Genomic DNA, 18,208 nt, shown 5'->3' with positions numbered 1-18,208 from the left:
TCTGCTTTTTTTTTTTTTCCTTTTTTTTTTGTGGTGTTCCCTTCCACCCACCCGTATTTTTTTTTGTTTTTTTTTTGTTTTGTTTTTTTGTTCCTTTTCTCCTCTGTTACAGTTTAGAAAGCGCTAAACCCTCCTCCCAGGCAGCCTCCGTCACGATCCCTGACCACCTCAGCATCAACCTCTCTCAACCCTCCACCCCTTCTTCTTCTTCCTCCTCCACCACCACCCCCTCGCTCGCCACAGCGGGGGCCTCCGAAGCACCCGCCAGCCTCCCCAACCCTCTTCCGACCGCCCCTTGTGTCTCCAGTCTGCTTGGCATGAAACCTGTCCCTCTCCTGGCTCTAAATGTTGTGTCTGCTGCTAAGGGTACCTCCGCTCCAGCCGTGCCCTGTGTCACTAACAAACTGAAAGCGGAAAAGCAGAGATTTTCTCCTTACTGAGTCTGCTTGTGGCCTTAGAGGACCAGCAGATCGGTGGCAGCACGGAGACCCCGTAGAGGAGACTTGGAAGAGCGATTTTTTTTTTTTCCTCTTTATTTCATTGGTTGTGGGGTTTTTTTTTTTTCCTTTTCCTCCTTTTTTCGACTCCAAAGTGAGCTTGTGATGTTTCTTAGAACGGAGTTTTCTTGCCGGCTGAGATTTTTTTTTTTTTTCCCCGTGTCCCAGCCCGGCTTGGAGTCTAGTGATCCGTTCGATCCCTTCTCGATCCTGCTAGCTTGTAGCCATGGCGCTTTTTTTTTATTATTATTCTTATTTTTTCTTCCTCCTCTTTTTCCATTTTTTTTTTTGGTGGGGTTTTGTTTTTTTTTTTTTTTTTTTTTAGTAGCTTGGTCGCAATCGCGGGTTTGGGGAAGGGGCGGGGGGTGGAGGGAGGGGTTGGCTACTGAATAAACGAGTTTTTGGGGGGGGGGGGGTGTGGGGGGGTTGGGGGGGGGGGGGATTTCGTTGCATTCCTGGTGGCGGCCTCGCCTGTCTCTCTCTCTCTCTCGATCTTTAATGTCTGTACCTGTAATAAAGTTGCCACGGGTGAGAATCTGCTCTGCTAGATCTGTGCCGGTGGGCTGGGGAGGAGGGGGCTGAGCCCTGGGTTGGGGGTCCCCTCTTCTTGCGGGGGGGGGGGGGGGTTGGTGTTCACTGCCACCTAGGTTGGGGTGACAAACACACCCCCCCCCCCCCCTTAAACGGCAGGGAGGGCGAAGCTTCGAGCCGCGCAGGCGGCAGCTCGGTGCGGGTTGGGGGCGCTGGTGTCGGCCCCCTGCTTGCTCGGGGACACCCCCCCCCCCCCCCTTGCATCGTCTATGTGTGTGTTTTCCCCCACCCCCCCCCCTTTCCTCTCTGTGCTCCCCAAGGGGTCCTTGGTTTGGGGTACAAGCCCCCCCCCCCTTGCTCTCTGCCTTCCTCCTCGCAGGAATCGCTGCCTCTGTTCCTGCCTTCCCCCACCTTGGGGCACCTCGGGGGGTGTCCCCCCCCCCCCCCCCAAAAGCTTTGCCCTGCTGGCGCTCAGGCTGGCTTCCCTCCCTCCCCCAGGGAGCCCTCTGGCTCCTTTGTTGTTTTTTTTTTTTTGGGGGGGGAGAGGGGGGACACACACCACAACCGGGGGGGAGGGGGGCCAGCAAGCTGCGCTCCCCTCTCACCGCATCTTCCCCGCTCGCTTGTGCCCTAAAGCAACCCCCCCGCACCCCAAAAACCCCCTCCCTTCCCTCCTTGAGCGACCGTCCCCCTTCCAAGGCAGCTCCCCAGGGGGAAGCCCTTCCTCCCTTCGCACCCCCACCCTCCTCCTCCTCCTTCCCCCCCCCCCCCGGGGGTCCCATCTGACGCCCTTTTCTTCGTTGCAGGCTCTCCTCGGAGACCGGGGGCATGGGAAGCAGCTAGGGGCCCCGACGCGGACCCTCGGCCTCACCTCACCATCCATCTGTGTAGTCCTTAGCAGCCAGCCCCAGGTTTTAACTAGTTTGTAAATTTTTCGGTTCCTCCATGCTCTCCGCGGCCACTCATGAGGTTTATTATTTTTTTTTTCTCCGTTTTGTTTCGTTTTTGGGTTGTTTTTTTTTTTTTTTTTGAATTACAGCATTTTAATTCCTTTTTTTTTTTTTTTCTTCGTTCAGCTGTTAAAACGCTGAGCCCCAGATCTTAGTTTTATAAAGCTTCTCTCTCTCTCCCTGCCCCACCCCCTCACCTCAAACCCCCCCACCCCACCTCCCCCAAAACCCCCACCCCCCCCCCCTTTTTTCGGCTCATGAAGTTTCTGTTTTGTCATGAAATGTAAGAGTGGAAGAGAAACATTTCAGTTTAGTTCTGTAACGTCAGGAAATTTTTCAAAAAAAAAAATTAATAAAAAGATGGACTGGAGCTTTTCCTTGTGAATAGAAACTGGAGGATATTTTGGTTAATGTATCTGCCTGTCTCCGTCTTTATTTGACCTCCCCAGTGCTCCCAGTAGGGCCCACTTGGCGTTTGGGTTTTCCTTCTGGGACTGGAAGGGGACCCCCAGGCTGGAGAAACCAGTCCTTGGAGTTTGGGGGGGAGAGTGTGTGTGTGTTGGGGGGCGGGGGGGTCTGGTACTCAAGATGCATTTTGGGGTTTTCTCTCGCTTCTCCCAGTGCGTTGCAACCTCGTCTCTTATGGAAACCAGTTTCCCAGCTGGGGAGGGGTCACTCTCTGCCTTCCTTCCCCCCACCCCCCCCCCCCAAATCCACCTGGGACCTTCCTTTGGAGGTTGTGTGTCCCTTTTCCCCCTGGGGTTCCAGCACTGGGTCTCTGCCACCACCCAGTTCCACCAGTAAAGAAGGGGTAAGACTGGAGGGGGGGGCTCAGCCCTTTATATGCTCCCCAAATTATCCGTGGCCTGTTGGAGGGGGGGGGGGGGGGCGGCCCTCTCCCTTGGTGGGGGTTACTGCAGCAGGGCCTATGTAAACAAGGGGGAGACAGAACAACACCCACCCCCACCCACCCCCCCCAAAAAATGCCCCCCCCAAGTGCCCCCTCCCCCAGTCCTCCCCTTCCCCCCCCCAGGCACAGAGACAGCACGGAGCTTTCTGTAGAGATCGATAGATATTTATATAAATATTTGGGGCTGTACAAGTGTGGGGGGGGGAGGGGATGTGCAGGGGGTGTGTGGGGGGTGTGAGGGGGGACGACAGGTCACAGGCCAGGGGGGGCTGTGGGCCGGGGGGGCCCCTCGCCGCTGCCTGAGTGGTCCAGCTCTGCGCTGTCACAGTCTGAGTCCTCGGAGACCTGGGGGGACACACACACAAAGGGGGGGGGGGTTAAACATCCTCAGAGCCCCCCCCTGGCCTACAGCTGGTCCTGGGGTTTTGGGGACCCCCACCCACCCTGTGGTAACTGGGCCTGGGTGCCCCTCCCCTGCCCATGGTAATTGAACTGGGGGGTCTCATCCTGGGGAGGGGGGCTCACAGGACCCCTCCCCATGGTACCTGGTCCTGGGGGGGCTCAGGGGCCCCCTTACTGGGGGCTGGGGCAGCCCTTTCGCGTATTGCCCCCAGCCCGGGGGGGGGCGCTTTGGGGGACCCCCCCTCCCTTTGTCACCTGATCCTGCCCCCCCCTTTTGCATGGTATCTAGTCTGGGGGGGGCGGGGGGGCTCTGGGCATCCTTTTTCTGTAGTACATGGTCTCGGGGAGACCCTCATGGAGACCCTCCCATGAGGGACCCCCTCCCCATGGTGCTTGTTGCCCTTGGTAACCCTGTCCTAGGAGGCTCAGGGGTCCCCTACCCCATAATACCCAGCCCTGGGGGGACCCTAGAGACCCCCCTTCCCCTTGCTAACCCCATCCGAGGGGGGCTCAGGGACCCTCTACACCCTGGCACCCAGCCCTTGGGGAGACCCTGAGGGACCCCCTTCTCATTGCTGATCCCTTCTTGGGGTGGTGAGGGGGGAGTCAGGTGGACCCCTACCCTATAATACAAGCTCTCAGGGACCCTAGGGACCCATGGGACCCAGCCCTGAGGACCCCCCCCCCTCCCTTTTCTAGCCCTGGAGGGGGGGTTGTGTGGGATTTAGGGGACCCCTACTCCATAATACCCCCGCCCTGGGGGACCCTAGGGACACCCTTTCCCCTTGTTAAACCCATCCAAGAGGGGCTCAGGGACCCCTACCCCACAGTGCCAAGCCCTGGGGGACCCTAGGGACCCATGGGACCCAGCCCGGAGGACACCCCCCCCCCCTTTTCTAGCCCTGGAGGGGGGTGTGTGGGATTTAGGGGACCCTACTCCATAATACCCAGCCCTGGGGGACCCTAGGGACACCCTTTCCCCTTGCTAACCCCATCCAAGGGGGGCTCAGGGACCCCTACCCCACAGTGCCAAGCCCTGGGGGACCCTAGGGACCCATGGGACCCAGCCCGGAGGACCCCCCCCTCCCTTTTCTAGCCCTGGAGGGGGGTGTGTGGGATTTAGGGGACCCCTACTCCATAATACCCCCGCCCTGGGGGACCCTAGGGACCCTCTTCCCCTTGCTAACCCCATCCTGGGGGACATTAATGACCCCCCCCCACCACATAGTACTACCCCTGGGGGACCCTAGGGACCCCCCCCACCCCATGCCGCTCATCCCTAGGAGCACGCCACCCCGTGGTATCACCCATCCCTGGGGCAGGGGGGAACTGTGGGTGCTCCCTGGCACCCCCACCCCGGGCTAAGGGACATCACCTTGGGGCTGAGCCCCCCGTGACGGCGGCCGGGACCCTCGGGGGGGGCAGCATCCAGGGGGATCTCGGAGCCCTGGGGAGAGCAGGTCCTCGGAGCGGTCGTCGGGGCGTTCGTCCGTGTTGGTGCTGCCCACGTCGGGGGTGGCACTGTGCGAGGGCTCGCTCGTGTGCCCCTCGTCCCCGTCCCCGTCCCCGTCCCCGTCCGAAAAGTTCTCCGAGCTGAAGGTCGACAGCGACTGGCGCTTGCTCATGCCCGGGGGCCACCTGGGGAGGGGGGGGCATTGGGGAGGGGGGTGGAGGAGTGAGGGTCTTGGGCACCCACAGACCCCTCCTGCACCCATCTCAGGTTGTCTGGGCACCCACAGGCTCCTCCTGCACCCACCTTGGGTATCTGGGCATCCGCTGAGCCCCTGCACCTATCCAGGGTGTCCGACCACCCATGGATTCCCCACCTGCACCCATCCAGGGTGTCCAACCACCCATGGATTCCCCACCTGCACCCATCCCGAGCACCCGCTGACCTCCTTCACCCAGCCAGGGTGTCCAACCACCCATGGACAACCCTTGCACCCATCGCAGGTGTCCGAGCACCCATGGATTTCCCACCTGCACCCATCCTGAGCACCTACTGACCCCCTGCACCCCATCCAGGGTGTCCAACCACCCATGGACAACCCTTGCACCCATCGCAGGTGTCCGAGCACCCATGGATTTCCCACCTGCACCCATCCTGAGCACCCGCTGACCTCCTGCACCCATCCAGGGTGTCCAACCACCCATGGATTCCCCACCTGCACCCATCCAGGGTGTCCGACCACCCATGGATTCCCCACCTGCACCCATTGCAGGTGTCCAACCACCCATGGATTCCCCACCTGCACCCATCCCGAGCACCCGCTGACCTCCTTCACCCAGCCAGGGTGTCCAACCACCCATGGACAACCCCTTGCACCCATCGCAGGTGTCCGACCACCCATGGATTTCCCACCTGCACCCATCCTGAGCACCTACTGACCCCCTGCACCCATCCAGGGTGTCCAACCATCCATGGACAACCCTTGCACCCATCGCAGGTGTCCGAGCACCCATGGATTTCCCACCTGCACCCATCCTGAGCACCCACTGACCTCCTGCACCCATCCAGGGTGTCCAACCACCCATGAACAACCCTTGCACCCGTCGCAGGTGTCCAACCACCCATGGATTCCCAACCTGCACCCATCCTGAGCACCCGCTGACCCCCTGCACCCAGCCAGGGCTCCCAAGCACCCACAGAAACCCCCCTCCACACACCCATCCTGGGTGTCCAAGCACTCAACAGCCCCCCCTGCGTCCATCCGGGGTGGCTGAGCACCCAGGGACCCCCAAACAGACACAAGCATCTGATGGGGACTGTCGGGGGGTGGTGGGGGGTGGTGGTGTGGGTTTGGGGGTGTCAGCACCCACCTCTGCCGCAGCGGCAGCTCCACCTCGCTGTCCACTTCACCCTCCTCCTCCTCTGACGAGACCCCCCGCTTCTGGGGGCAAGAAGATGGGGGGGGGGGTTGGGGTCCTGCTGCTCCTCAGGAAGGACCCAAGGGTCCTGCCCCTCCTTCCCCCCCCCCCCCGAAACCCCTCCCCAGTAGGGCTCCATCCCACCTCCCACTTCAGGGATGGACCTGGGGGGTCCTGTGTCCCCATGTCCCCCCCCCTCCCAGCCTCCCCCCCAAAAAAGGTGTTGGGGGGTCTCACCTGCCCACGGGTGACGGCCGCCCGGTACAGCAGCGCTGCGGGGGTGAGGTGCTGCCCGGCCCCCGCTTTGCCCCCCCGGGCGGCCCCGCTCTCCCGTTCGGGTTCACCGGGAGCCGGGGGGCGCGGTGGGGGGGACCCTTGGGTGCCCGTTGCCCCCCCCAGGTCCCACATCAGGTACCGCAGTGGGGGGGGCACCCGCAGCCTCCAGGGTACCCCCGAGGAGGTCAGGGCTAGCGGTGGTCGGGGGGGGGGCCGGGGAGCCCCCGGGGGGGTCCAACCTCAGGGCCCGGCTCCCCGCAGCCCCCCCGGGGTCCCGCTTTGCGATGGCGGCCCTTGGCCCGACGGCTGCGCCCGGGGGAGGGGGGACCCTTGGGACACCCCGGCAGGGCCACCTGCGCCATGGCCGCATCCAGCTTGGGCAGCAGCACCTCCGGCTTCAGGATGTCGGGTCTGGGGTCGGGGGGGGGACACACACACACACACAGAGGGAAGGGCTGCAGATGGGGACCCAGGCAGATGGGACCCCCTGGACCCCCCGCCCCCCAGCCAAGAGGGACACCCCCCCACGCCCAGACACCCCCAAAAGACACCCCCCTCCCTTCCAAGGGACACCAGCATGGAGGGATGCCCCCCTCCATGCCCAGACCCCCCTCCCCCAAAAGATGCCTCACTCCAAGGGACACCAGTATCTGCACCCCCACACCCCCACCAAAGGGCTCCAGGCATCATGACCCCCAAAGAAGATGCCCCAAAGGACTCCAGCATCCACACCCCCCCCAAAGGACCCCAGCATCCAGCCCCCCCCCCCCTCTAAAGACCTCAGGCACCCAAGCCCCCTGACCCCCACCTCAAAGGCCCCGATGTCGCGGCTCCCAGTCCCCTCAAAGACCCACCATGCCCATGTCCCCAGACCCCCCACCAACCTTGAGGGACCCACATTTCCATGCCCCCCCCACCCTACCCCCAACCCAAAGCACCCAGGCAACCCAGCTCCCAGATCCTCTCACCCCCCAAAGGACCCAGGGTGTCCCCCCCCCCCCCGTGGGACCCAGGCGTCCGGGCGCACCGCTTGCCGTGGGGCGAGAGCTTCTGGGGGACGTTGCGTTTCTTGATGAGGGTCTCGACGGCGTTGCCGTGCAGGAGCCCCCGCGGCGCCCGCGGCTTGAAGAGCCCGGGGTAACGCTTCTCCAGCGCCTGCTCCCGCCTGCCACGGGCCACGTGTGGGCACCCGCAGCCGGGGGACGTGGTGTGGGGTGGCGCGTGGGGTGGCTGTGGCCTTGGGGCAGTGGCCGTGGGGTAAGGACTGGCCGTTGGCTCAAGGGGTGGGTATAGGGGTGGTCGTGGTGATGGAGTAGGTACAGGACATGACATGGCCATGGACACGACATGGCTGTGGGGTTGGCCGTGGCCACGGGGTGGATATAGAGCTGGCCGTGGCCATGAGTTGGCCATGAGATGGCTATAGGGTTGGTGACGGCCATGGGGCAGCTATAAGGCTGACCATGACCATGGGGTGGCCCTGGGGTAGATATAGGGTTGGCCATGGCCCTGGGGTGGATACAGGGTTGGCCACGGGGTAGATGCAGGGTTGGCCACGGGGTAGATGCAGGGTTGGCCATGGCCCTGGGGTGGCTATGGCATGGCCAAAGGTTTGGCCATGGCCCTAGGGTGGCCATAGGATTGGCCATGGCACAGATATAGGGTTGACCATGGCCATAGGGTGGCCATGGCGTAGATATAGGGTTGGCCATGGCCATTGGGTCGATATAGGATTGGCCATGGTGTAGATATAGGCTTGGCCATGGCCATGGGGTAGCTATAGGGCTGACCATGACCATGTGGTGGCCCTGGGGTGGATATAGGCTTGGCCATGGCCATGTGGTGGCCCTGGGGTGGATATAGGCTTGGCCATGGCCATGGGGTCGATATAGGGCTGATGGTGACCATGGGGTGGCCCTGGGTTGGATCTAGGGTTTGGCCATGGCCCTGGGGTGGGTATAGCGTAGGCCACAGCAATGGGGTGGCCATGGGGGGGGTGCTGCTGGATGCTGGGGCTGCTGGTGGGTGCCGGTGGGTGCCGGTGGGTGCCCGCTCACCTGAGCAGCTCCTTCTCCTTGAGCTCCAGCTGCAGCATGAGGGCGCTGAGCTCCATGTAGAGGTTGTTGGCGCGCTCCAGCTTGCGCTCGTAGTGCTCCCGGATATCCAGCGCGTGCCTGGCACCGGGAGCACGCGTGGAGTCGGCACACGCACCCCCCCCGGCACCCCCCCGGCACCCCCCACGCACAGGGACAGGCGCCCCACAGCCCTCCCTATACCCTGGCACTCCTTGATACCCCCTGCCCCTGGTCTGTGTGTGTCCCCGCCCCCACATCACTGATGTCTTCCCAGTGTCCCCAGTGTCCCCGTGCCCCGCGGACGGGCCCCACCGGAGCTCCTCGCGCCGGCGGTTGATGAGCTCCTCCTCCAGCCGGTGCAGACACGTCCCCTCCGACTTGATCTTCTCGAAGTGCAGCTTCACCTCCTCCCGCCACTCCGCCTGCGGCACGTGGGCACCGGCTACCACGGGCACCGGCTACCGCGGGCACCGGGCACACTGGGCACTGGCTACCAGGGGCACTGGGCACCCTGGGCACCAGCTACTGTGGGCACTGGACACCCCAGGCACTGGTAGCACAGGCACTGGGCACACTGGGAACTGGCTACCGTGGGCACTGGCCACCCCAGGCACTGGACACCCTGGGCACCAGCTACCATGGGCACTGGACACCCCAGGCACTGGTAGCACAGGCACTGGGCACACTGGGAACTGGCTACCGTGGGCACTGGCCACCCCAGGCACTGATAGCGCAGTCACTGGGCACACTGGGAACTGGCTACCGTGGGCACTGGCCACCCCAGGCACTGGACACCCTGGGCACCAGCTACCATGGGCACTGGACACCCCAGGCACTGGTAGCACAGGCACTGGGCACACTGGGAACTGGCTACCGTGGGCACTGGCCAACCCAGGCACTGGCCACCCCAGGCACTGGGCACACTGGGCACTGGGTACCATGGGCACCGGGCACCATGGGCACTGGGCACCCTGGGCACCAGCTACCGTGGGCACTGGCCACCCCAGGCACTGGGCACACTGGGAACTGGCTGCCATGGGTACTGGCCACCCCAGGCACTGGCTACCACTGGCCACTCTGGGCACTGGCCACCCCAGACACTGGCCACCCCAGGCACTGGGCACCCCGAGCACTGGCTGCTGAAGCTGCTCTAAGCACTGGGATATACTGGGCATGGCAACGCCAGGCACTAGGATATACTGGGTCTGAATACCTTGGGCACCAGCTACTGCTGGCACCAGTTGCCCCAGCACCAGCCCAAACAGTCACTGGTATTTGAAGCAAGTCTCTTGTGGGGCTGGGAGATACTGGGAAGCTGGGGGGGGGTTTCCTGGGTGCTGGGTATACTGGGGGTCTTGGGGTGCTGGGGGCCCCAGGGTGCTGGGTACCTGGGATTTGAAGTAGGCATTCCGCAGGGTTTGGGGGTGCCAGGGTGCTGGGGGAGGTCCCTGGGTGCTGGGGGGGTGTGGGGTGTGGGGTGTGTGTATCCTGGGGTGCTGGGTATCCTGGGGGGGGGGTGGTCCTGGGGTCCCCCAGGGTGCTGGGGTCGTGGGTGCTGAGTACCTGGGATTTGAAGGAGGCCTTCTGCAGGGTTTGGGGGTGCCAGGGTGCTGGGGGAGGTCCCTGGGTGCTGCGGGAGGGGGGGGGGGGATCCTGGGGTGCTGGGGATCCTGGGGGGGGTGGTCCTGGGGTCCCCTAGGGTGCTGGGGTCGTGGGTGCTGGGTACCTGGGATTTGAAGTAGGTCTCCTGGGGGGTGGAGAGGACGTCGGCGGAGGCGATGTCGAGGTGCAGCAGGATCTGGCGGAAGGACGGCCGGTTCCGGGGCTTGCTGTTCCTGGGGGGAGCGGCACGGCACTGGGTGCGAGTGGGGGGGTGCTGGGGGGGGGTGCTGAGGCTTTCTGGGAGCACGGGTAGAGAAGGGTGCGTAGGACACATGGAGTTCCCACGGGGCAGTGATTCCCCTTGGGTGCAGCCTGGCATGGGGTGGGCACCCCTGGGAACAGCCCCCCCCCAGGGTGGGGGCACCCCTAGGGTAGTGGTGGGGGGGTCTTTCTGTCCAGGGGTCCCCCCCCTGCAGTGCCCACATTGGGGTGCCAATGGCAGGGCCCTCATGGTGGGCCCTACAGTGGGGTGCCCATGGTGGAGGTCCCCCATGGCATGACCCTATGGGGCATGGGTGCCCATGGTGTGTCCCCGGCTGGGGGGTCCCCACAGTGGGGTGGCCCCCCAGGATGTCCCCATGGCAGGCTGTCCCCAGGGTGGGGTGTTCCCACAGCGGGATGTCCCCATGGTGAGGTGTCCCCATGGCAGGATGTCCTCATGGTGGGGTGTCCCCATGGCTGGATGTCCCTATGGTGGGATGTTCCCACAGCAGGATGTCCCCATGGTGGAGTGTCCTCATGGCAGGATGTCCCCATGGTGGGGTGTCCCCATGGCGGGATGTCCCCACGGCGGGATGTCCCCCATGGCGGGATGTGCCCATGGTGGGGTGTCCCCATGGCTGGATGTCCTCATGGCGGGATGTCCCCATGGCGGGATGTCCCCATGGTGGGGTGTCCCCACGGCGGGATGTCCCCACGGCGGGATGTCCCCATGGTCGGGTGTCCCCCATGGCGGGATGTGCCCATGGTGGGATGTCCCCATGGTGGGGTGTCCCCCATGGCGGGATGTCCCCATGGTGGGTTGTTCCCATGGTGGGCTGTGCCCGTGGTGGGATGTTCCCACAGCGGGATGTCCCCAAGGTGGGGTGTCCCCAAGGTGGGGTGTCCCCAAGGCGCGTCCCCGTGGGCGCACTCACCAGCACTGGCGCAGCAGCACCTTGAAGCCATCGGGGCAGCTGGAGGGGACGGGCAGGTGGAGGCTGTTGCTGCCCACCCCCCAGATGATGGCCGACGAGTCCACGTCCTTGTAGGGGATCTCGCCCGTCAGCAGCTCCCACAGCACCACCCCGAAGGACCTGGGGGCACCGTCACCCACGGCTGAGCACCCCCAGTGTCCTCCCGCTGTCCCCTGGTCTCCCTTGCCCCATGTCCCCTCCCTGCCTCTGCCCATGCTGGTGTCCCCCGGTGTCCCCCAGTGTCCCCTGCTGCTTCTGTGGCCCCTGATCTCCCTTGTTCCTGCAATGGCCCTCCCAGTATCCCCATCTTTGGTCCCTCGCAGCGTCCCTGAGGCCTCCTGTGTCCCTAATGTCCCCTCCAATGTCCCCTGTTCCTATTGTCCCCAGTGCCTCCTGCACCCCCCGCAGTGTCCCCATTGCCTCCCAAAGCCCCCTGCGTTGCTGTGTCCCCAGTGCCACCACAGCTCCCTGGTGTCCCTGAGATTCCCACGTCCCCGATGTCCCCAAGGTCCCCGTGTCCTCACCAGATGTCAACCTTCTCGGAGACGGGCTCGTTGCGGATGACCTCGGGTGCCATCCAGGCCACGGTGCCGGCGAAGGACATCTTGGTGCTCTTGTCAATGAGCTCCTTGGAGGTGCCAAAGTCCGAGATCTTCACCACGTCGTCGTAGGTGATGAGCATGCTGGGGGGCACCCGCTCAGCGCCACGCCAGCACCACGCCAATGACACGGGCATGGCACCACCACCACGGGCATGCAACCGCTACGAGCATCATCGGGTCACGGGCAGGCCACCGCCGTGGGCACAACACCGCCATGGACACGGCACCACCACAGCACCACCATGGACACGGCACCGCCATGGGCATGGTCCTGTTGTGGGCATGCCACCACCACGGCCACGGCACCGCCGCCACCACGAGCGTGGCACCACCGTGGTCATGCAATTGCTGTGGGCACGGACCCACCATGGGTGTGGAACTGCCACGGACATACGACTGTCACGGACATGCAACCGCCAAGGTCATTGCACTGTCATGGGCACGTCACCGCCAAGGACATGTCACTGCCATGGACATGCAGCCACACGTGGCATTGCTATGGGCATGCAACTGCCATGGGCATGGCACCACCATGGTCACTGCTCCACCGTGGGCATGGCACCACCAAGGACATGGCACCACCAAGGACATGGCACCACCAAGGACACAGCATGACCAAGGACATGGCATCACCAAGGACATGGAACCACCAAGGACATGGCATCACCAAGGACATAGCACCACCAAGGACATGGAACCACCAAGGACATGGCACCACCAAGGACATGCAACTGTCACCAGCATGCAGCCACCGAGGACAAGGCACCACAACAAGCACATCCCCACCACGATCATGCAACCGCCGCATGCACGTCCCCACCATGGGCACGGCCCCACCGTGGGCACGCCATCACCGGGGGCACCCACCCCAGCACCCATGGGTGCTCCCGGAGCCCCCGTCCCCCGCTCACTTGGGTGACTTGAGGTCGCGGTGGATGATCTTGTGGAGGTGCAGGTAGTTCATGCCGCCGGCGATGCCCATGGACCAGTCGACGAGGAGGGAAGGGGTGACCTTGCGCCCGGCGCGCAGCACCTCGTACAGCTGGCCCTGGGCGCAGAACTCCATGATGATGCAGTAGCAGGGTGCCTGGGTGCACACACCCCTGCGGGCACAGCGGCACCCTCAGCACCCGGGGCACCCAGCTTCTCCTGGACACCCATCTGCACCAGGTTCCTGTCAGCACCCCTCGGTGCTGGGGCGCCCGTCTGCACCCGAGCCCCTCCACTAGCACCAGGAGCACCCATGGGCACCCCTCTGCACCCACACACCTGGTAGCATGGAGGCACTGGGGCACCCAGCTGAATTGGGGCACCCATCTGCACCAGAGCACCCAGCTTCTCCTGGACACCCATCTGCACCAGGTTCCTGTCAGCACCCCTCGGTGCTGGGGTGCCCATCTGCACCCGAGCCCCTCCACTAGCACCGGGAGCACCCACGGGCACCCCTCTGCACCCACACACCCAGAAGCACGGAGGCACTGGGGCACCCAGCAGAATTGGGGCACCCATCTGCACCAGAGCACCCAGCTTCTCCTGGACACCCATCTGCACCAGGTTCCTGTCAGCACCCTTCGGTGCTGGGGCGCCCGTCTGCACCCGAGCCCCTCCACTAGCACCAGGAGCACCCATGGGTACCATGGGCACCCCTCTGCACCCACACGCCCGGTAGCACGGAGGCACTGGGGCACCCAGCTGAATTGGGGCACCCATCTGCACCAGAGCACCCAGCTTCTCCTGGACACACATCTACACCAGGTTCCTGTCAGCACCCCTCGGTGCTGGGGTGCCCGTCTGCACCCGAGCCCCTCCACTAGCACCAGGAGCACCCATGGGCACCATAGGCACCCCTCTGCACCCACACGCCCAGTAGCACGGAGGTACTGGGACACCCATCTGAATTGGGGCACCCATCAGCACCCGGGGCACCCAGCTTCTCCTGGACACCCATCTGCACCAGGTTCCTGTCAGCACCCCTCGGTGCTGGGGCGCCCATCTGCACCCGAGCCCCTCCACTAGCTCCAGGAGCACCCGTGGGCACCATAGGCACCCCTCTGCACCCACACGCCCGCTAGCATGGAGGTACTGGGGCACCCAGCTGAATTGGGGCACCCATCTGCACCAGAGCACCCAGCTTCTCCTGGACACCCATCTGCACCAGGTTCCTGTCAGCACCCCTCGGTGCTGGGGCGCCCATCTGCACCCGAGCCCCTCCACTTGCACCAGGAGCACCCATGGGCACCCCTCTGCACCCACACACCCGCTAGCATGGAGGTACTGGGGCACCCAGCTGAATTGGGGCACCCCTCTGCACCAGAGCACCCAGCTTCTCCTGGACACACATCTACACCAGGTTCCTGTCAGCACCCCTTGGCACTGGGACACCCATCTGCACCCGAGCCCCTCCACTAGCACCAGGAGCACCCATGGGCACCATAGGCACCCCTCTGCACCCACACGCCCAGTAGCACGGAGGTACTGGGACACCCATCTGAATTGGGGCACCCATCAGCACCCGGGGCACCCAGCTTCTCCTGGACACCCATCTGCACCAGGTTCCTGTCAGCACCCCTCGGTGTTGGGGTACCCATCTGCACCCGAGCCCCTCCACTAGCTCCAGGAGCACCCGTGGGCACCATAGGCACCCCTCTGCACCCACACGCCCGCTAGCATGGAGGTACTGGGGCACCCAGCTGAATTGGGGCACCCATCTGCACCAGAGCACCCAGCTTCTCCTGGACACCCATCTGCACCAGGTTCCTGTCAGCACCCCTCGGTGCTGGGGCGCCCATCTGCACCCGAGCCCCTCCACTTGCACCAGGAGCACCCATGGGCACCCCTCTGCACCCACACACCCGCTAGCATGGAGGTACTGGGGCACCCAGCTGAATTGGGGCACCCCTCTGCACCAGAGCACCCAGCTTCTCCTGGACACACATCTACACCAGGTTCCTGTCAGCACCCCTTGGCACTGGGACACCCATCTGCACCCGAGCCCCTCCACTAGCACCAGGAGCACCCATGGGCACCATAGGCACCCCTCTGCACCCACACGCCCAGTAGCACGGAGGTACTGGGACACCCATCTGAATTGGGGCACCCATCAGCACCCGGGGCACCCAGCTTCTCCTGGACACCCATCTGCACCAGGTTCCTGTCAGCACCCCTCGGTGCTGGGGCGCCCGTCTGCACCCGAGCCCCTCCACTAGCACCAGGAGCACCCATGGGTACCATGGGCACCCCTCTGCACCCACACACCTGGTAGCACGGAGGTACTGGGGCACCCAGCTGAATTGGGGCACCCCTCTGCACCAGAGCACCCAGCTTCTCCTGGACACCCATCTGCACCAGGTTCCTGTCAGCACCCCTCGGTGCTGGGGCGCCCATCTGCACCCGAGCCCCTCCACTAGCACCAGGAGCACCCATGGGCACCCCTCTGCACCCACACACCCAGTAGCACGGAGGTACTGGGGCACCCAGCTGAATTGGGGCACCCATCAGCGCCCTGGCCCGAGGTCGCCCTGCCTGTGACACACCGGTCCCGCGTGTGGCCGTCCCCTGTGCCACATGTGGGACACGCCAGTGTGCCCCGTGCCCGTGGCAGGTCAGGCCTCCGTGTCCACACCGTGTCCTGCCCACCCAGGTCCAGGGGTTCCCCACGCACGTGCCGTGTCGGTGCCCCATGCCCACGGCGTGTCCGTGACCTCTGCAGCTGTGCCCATGCCGTGTCCGTGCCGTGTCCATGTCCATGCCGTGTCCATGCCCATGCCACGCCCATGCCATGCCCATGCCGTGTCCGTGACCTCTACATCTGTGCCCATGGCATGCCCATGCCGTGTCCATGGTGTTCCCCATGCCCATGGCATGTCCGTGCCTCATGCTGTGCCCATGCCCCATACCATGACAATGCCATGTCCATGCCCTCCACCCATCGTGTTCCCCATGCCCGTGTCTTGCCCGTGGCGTGTCCATGCCCATGCCCTGTCCATGCTGTGTGCCCATGGTGTCCCCCATGCCCATGCCATGTCCATACCCTCCACCCATCATGTTCCCCATGCCTGTGCCTTGCCCGTGGCGTGTCCATGGCCCATTCCATGTCCATGCCCATTCCCTGTCCATGCTGTGTGCCCATGGTGTCCTCCATGCCCATGCCGTGTCCATGCCCATGCCCTGTCCATGCTGTGTGCCCATGATGTCCCCCATGCCCATGCCGTGTCCATGCCCTCCGCCCATCATGTTCCCCACACCCATGGCTTGCCCATGGCGTGTCCGTGGTCCATGCCGTGTTCACGCCTCCATCCCTCACACCCGTGGCACGTCCATGCCTATGCCCCGTGCCCATGGCATGTCCACACCCCCTACCATGCCCATGCTCATGCTGTGTCCATGCTCTGTGCCCATGAGGTTCTCCGTGCCCATGAGGTTCTCCGTGCCCTTGAGGTTCTCCGTGCCCATGCCATGTCCATGCCAAGCCCGCGTTCCATGCCCATGCCACGTCCACTTCCATGCCCACGCCACGTCCATGCCCACGCCACGTCCATGCCTATGCCCCCTCCACACCCCATGCCCGTGGTGTTGCCCACGACCGTGCCTTGTCCACGCCGTATCCGCACCCCACGTCCAACGCCGTGCCCCTGCCCTGCGCCCACGGTGTCCCCACGCCCGCAGCGTCCCCCACGCCCGCACCCCGTGCCCGTGCCGGTGCCGGCAGCACCCCCGCTCACTTGAAGGTGATGATGTTGGGGTGCTTGAGCTTGCGCAGGTGCTTGATGTCGGTCTCCTTGAGGTCCCGCACCTTCTTCACGGCCACCTCCTCGCCGTGGAAGCGCCCCAGGAAGACGGCGCCCTGCGCCCCGCTGCCCACCCACTGCAGGTCCAGGATCTCCTCGAACGGCACCTCCCAGGGGTCTGCGGGCACCCACGGCCGTGGCACAACACCCCCCACCCCCCCCCACCCCCCGCCTCGGCACCCCTGGGTGCCCCCACGGCACCCCTGTGCCGGCATCTCCATTGCACCCCCGCGCTGGCACGGCCAAGGTGCAGCCCCCCCCGCCTTGGTGCCCTCACCCCAGCCCTAGTGCTCTCACCCCACTGCCCCCCAGCACCCCGCTGCCCCCTTGCTTACCCCACTGCCCCCTGCTTCACCCCACTGCACCCTCCTTCGCCCCGTCCCTGTCCCACTGCACCCCTTTCCCTGCCCTATTGCCACCCCTTGGGTCTCCTGCACCCCAGCACCCCAATCCCTGCCCCACAGCACCCTCCTTTGCCCCCTTACACCCTCCTTTGCCCCCTTGCCCCCTCCTTTGCCCCATAGCACCCTCCCCTGCCCCCCTGCCCCCTCCTTTGCCCCATAGCACCCTCCCCTGCCCCCCTGCCCCCTCCTTTGCCCCATAGCACCCTCCCCTGCCCCCTTGCCCCCTCCTTTGCCCCATAGCACCCTCCCCTGCTGCCTTGCACCCTCCTAGCCCCGTTGCACCTTCCTTTTCCCCACAGCACCCTCCTTGGCCACCTTGCACCCTCCTGCCCCCCTTTAGCAACCCCCCCGCGCCCCTTTACCACCCTCCTGGCCCCCTTTACCACCCCCCTGCCCCCCTTTAGCACCCTCTGGCCCCCCTTAGCACTCTCCAGCCCCCCTTTACCACCCTCCTGGCCCATTTAGCACCCCCCTACCCCCCTTTAGCACCCTCCCGCCCCCCTTTAGCACCTCCTGCCCCCCTTTTCCACCCTCCTGGCCCCTTTACCACCCCCCTGCCCCCCTTTAGCACCCTCTGGCCCCCCTTAGCACTCTCCAGGCCCCCTTTACCACCCTCCTGGCCCCTTTTTCACCCCCCTACCCCCCTTTAGCACCCTCTCGGCCCCCTTTAGCACCCATGCTGCGCCCCCACACCCCCCCCCCCGGGTACCCCCTCACCTTCCTGGGGGTGCTTGTGCTCGGCAGCGTAGGCTTTGCCGATCATGGTCCAGACGGGCTTGAGGCACCCGAAAAGCCCCTCCAGGAACCCCCCACCCGCCTGGCACCGCAGGTGGGCGGCCTCGGCGGCCAGGGGTCCCGCTCCCTCGGACCCCAACTCAGGGTGCCGGGGGGGCCCGCGGCGGGGCCAGGCTTCGGGGGGGGCGGCGGGGGTGGCTGGGGCGGCGGGGAGGACGTCGCGCAGGACGCACTGGGTGGGGGTCAGCTCCTGCTCCGGGGTCCCGTCCGAGGCCAGCGCCAGCGAGGGCGAGGGCGTCCGCGTCTCGTGCAGGCAGGCCATGGCGGGGGTCCC

General features: G+C 64.8%; 1 protein-coding gene across 1 annotated transcript; it reads right to left on the bottom strand.

Moving 5' to 3' along the window:
* Positions 1 to 3,140: 3,140 nt before the first annotated feature.
* MAP3K12 (mitogen-activated protein kinase kinase kinase 12) lies at positions 3,141 to 18,196 on the bottom strand. The gene is given in 16 exon segments (XM_086478718.1): positions 3,141 to 3,233; positions 4,666 to 4,740; positions 4,742 to 4,928; positions 6,111 to 6,181; positions 6,396 to 6,554; positions 6,556 to 6,654; positions 6,656 to 6,845; positions 7,462 to 7,599; positions 8,492 to 8,608; positions 8,822 to 8,931; positions 10,236 to 10,344; positions 11,308 to 11,466; positions 11,871 to 12,029; positions 12,860 to 13,051; positions 16,670 to 16,853; positions 17,857 to 18,196. Coding segments are annotated over 16 exon segments (2,382 nt in total).
* Positions 18,197 to 18,208: the final 12 nt, after the last annotated feature.

This window comes from Leptosomus discolor, chromosome 27, assembly GCF_034619465.1.
Source record: "Leptosomus discolor isolate bLepDis1 chromosome 27, bLepDis1.hap2, whole genome shotgun sequence".
Classification (NCBI taxonomy): domain Eukaryota; kingdom Metazoa; phylum Chordata; class Aves; order Leptosomiformes; family Leptosomidae; genus Leptosomus; species Leptosomus discolor.
The sequence above is the reverse complement of the archived record's forward strand: the minus strand, read 5'-3'. Positions and strand labels throughout refer to the sequence as shown.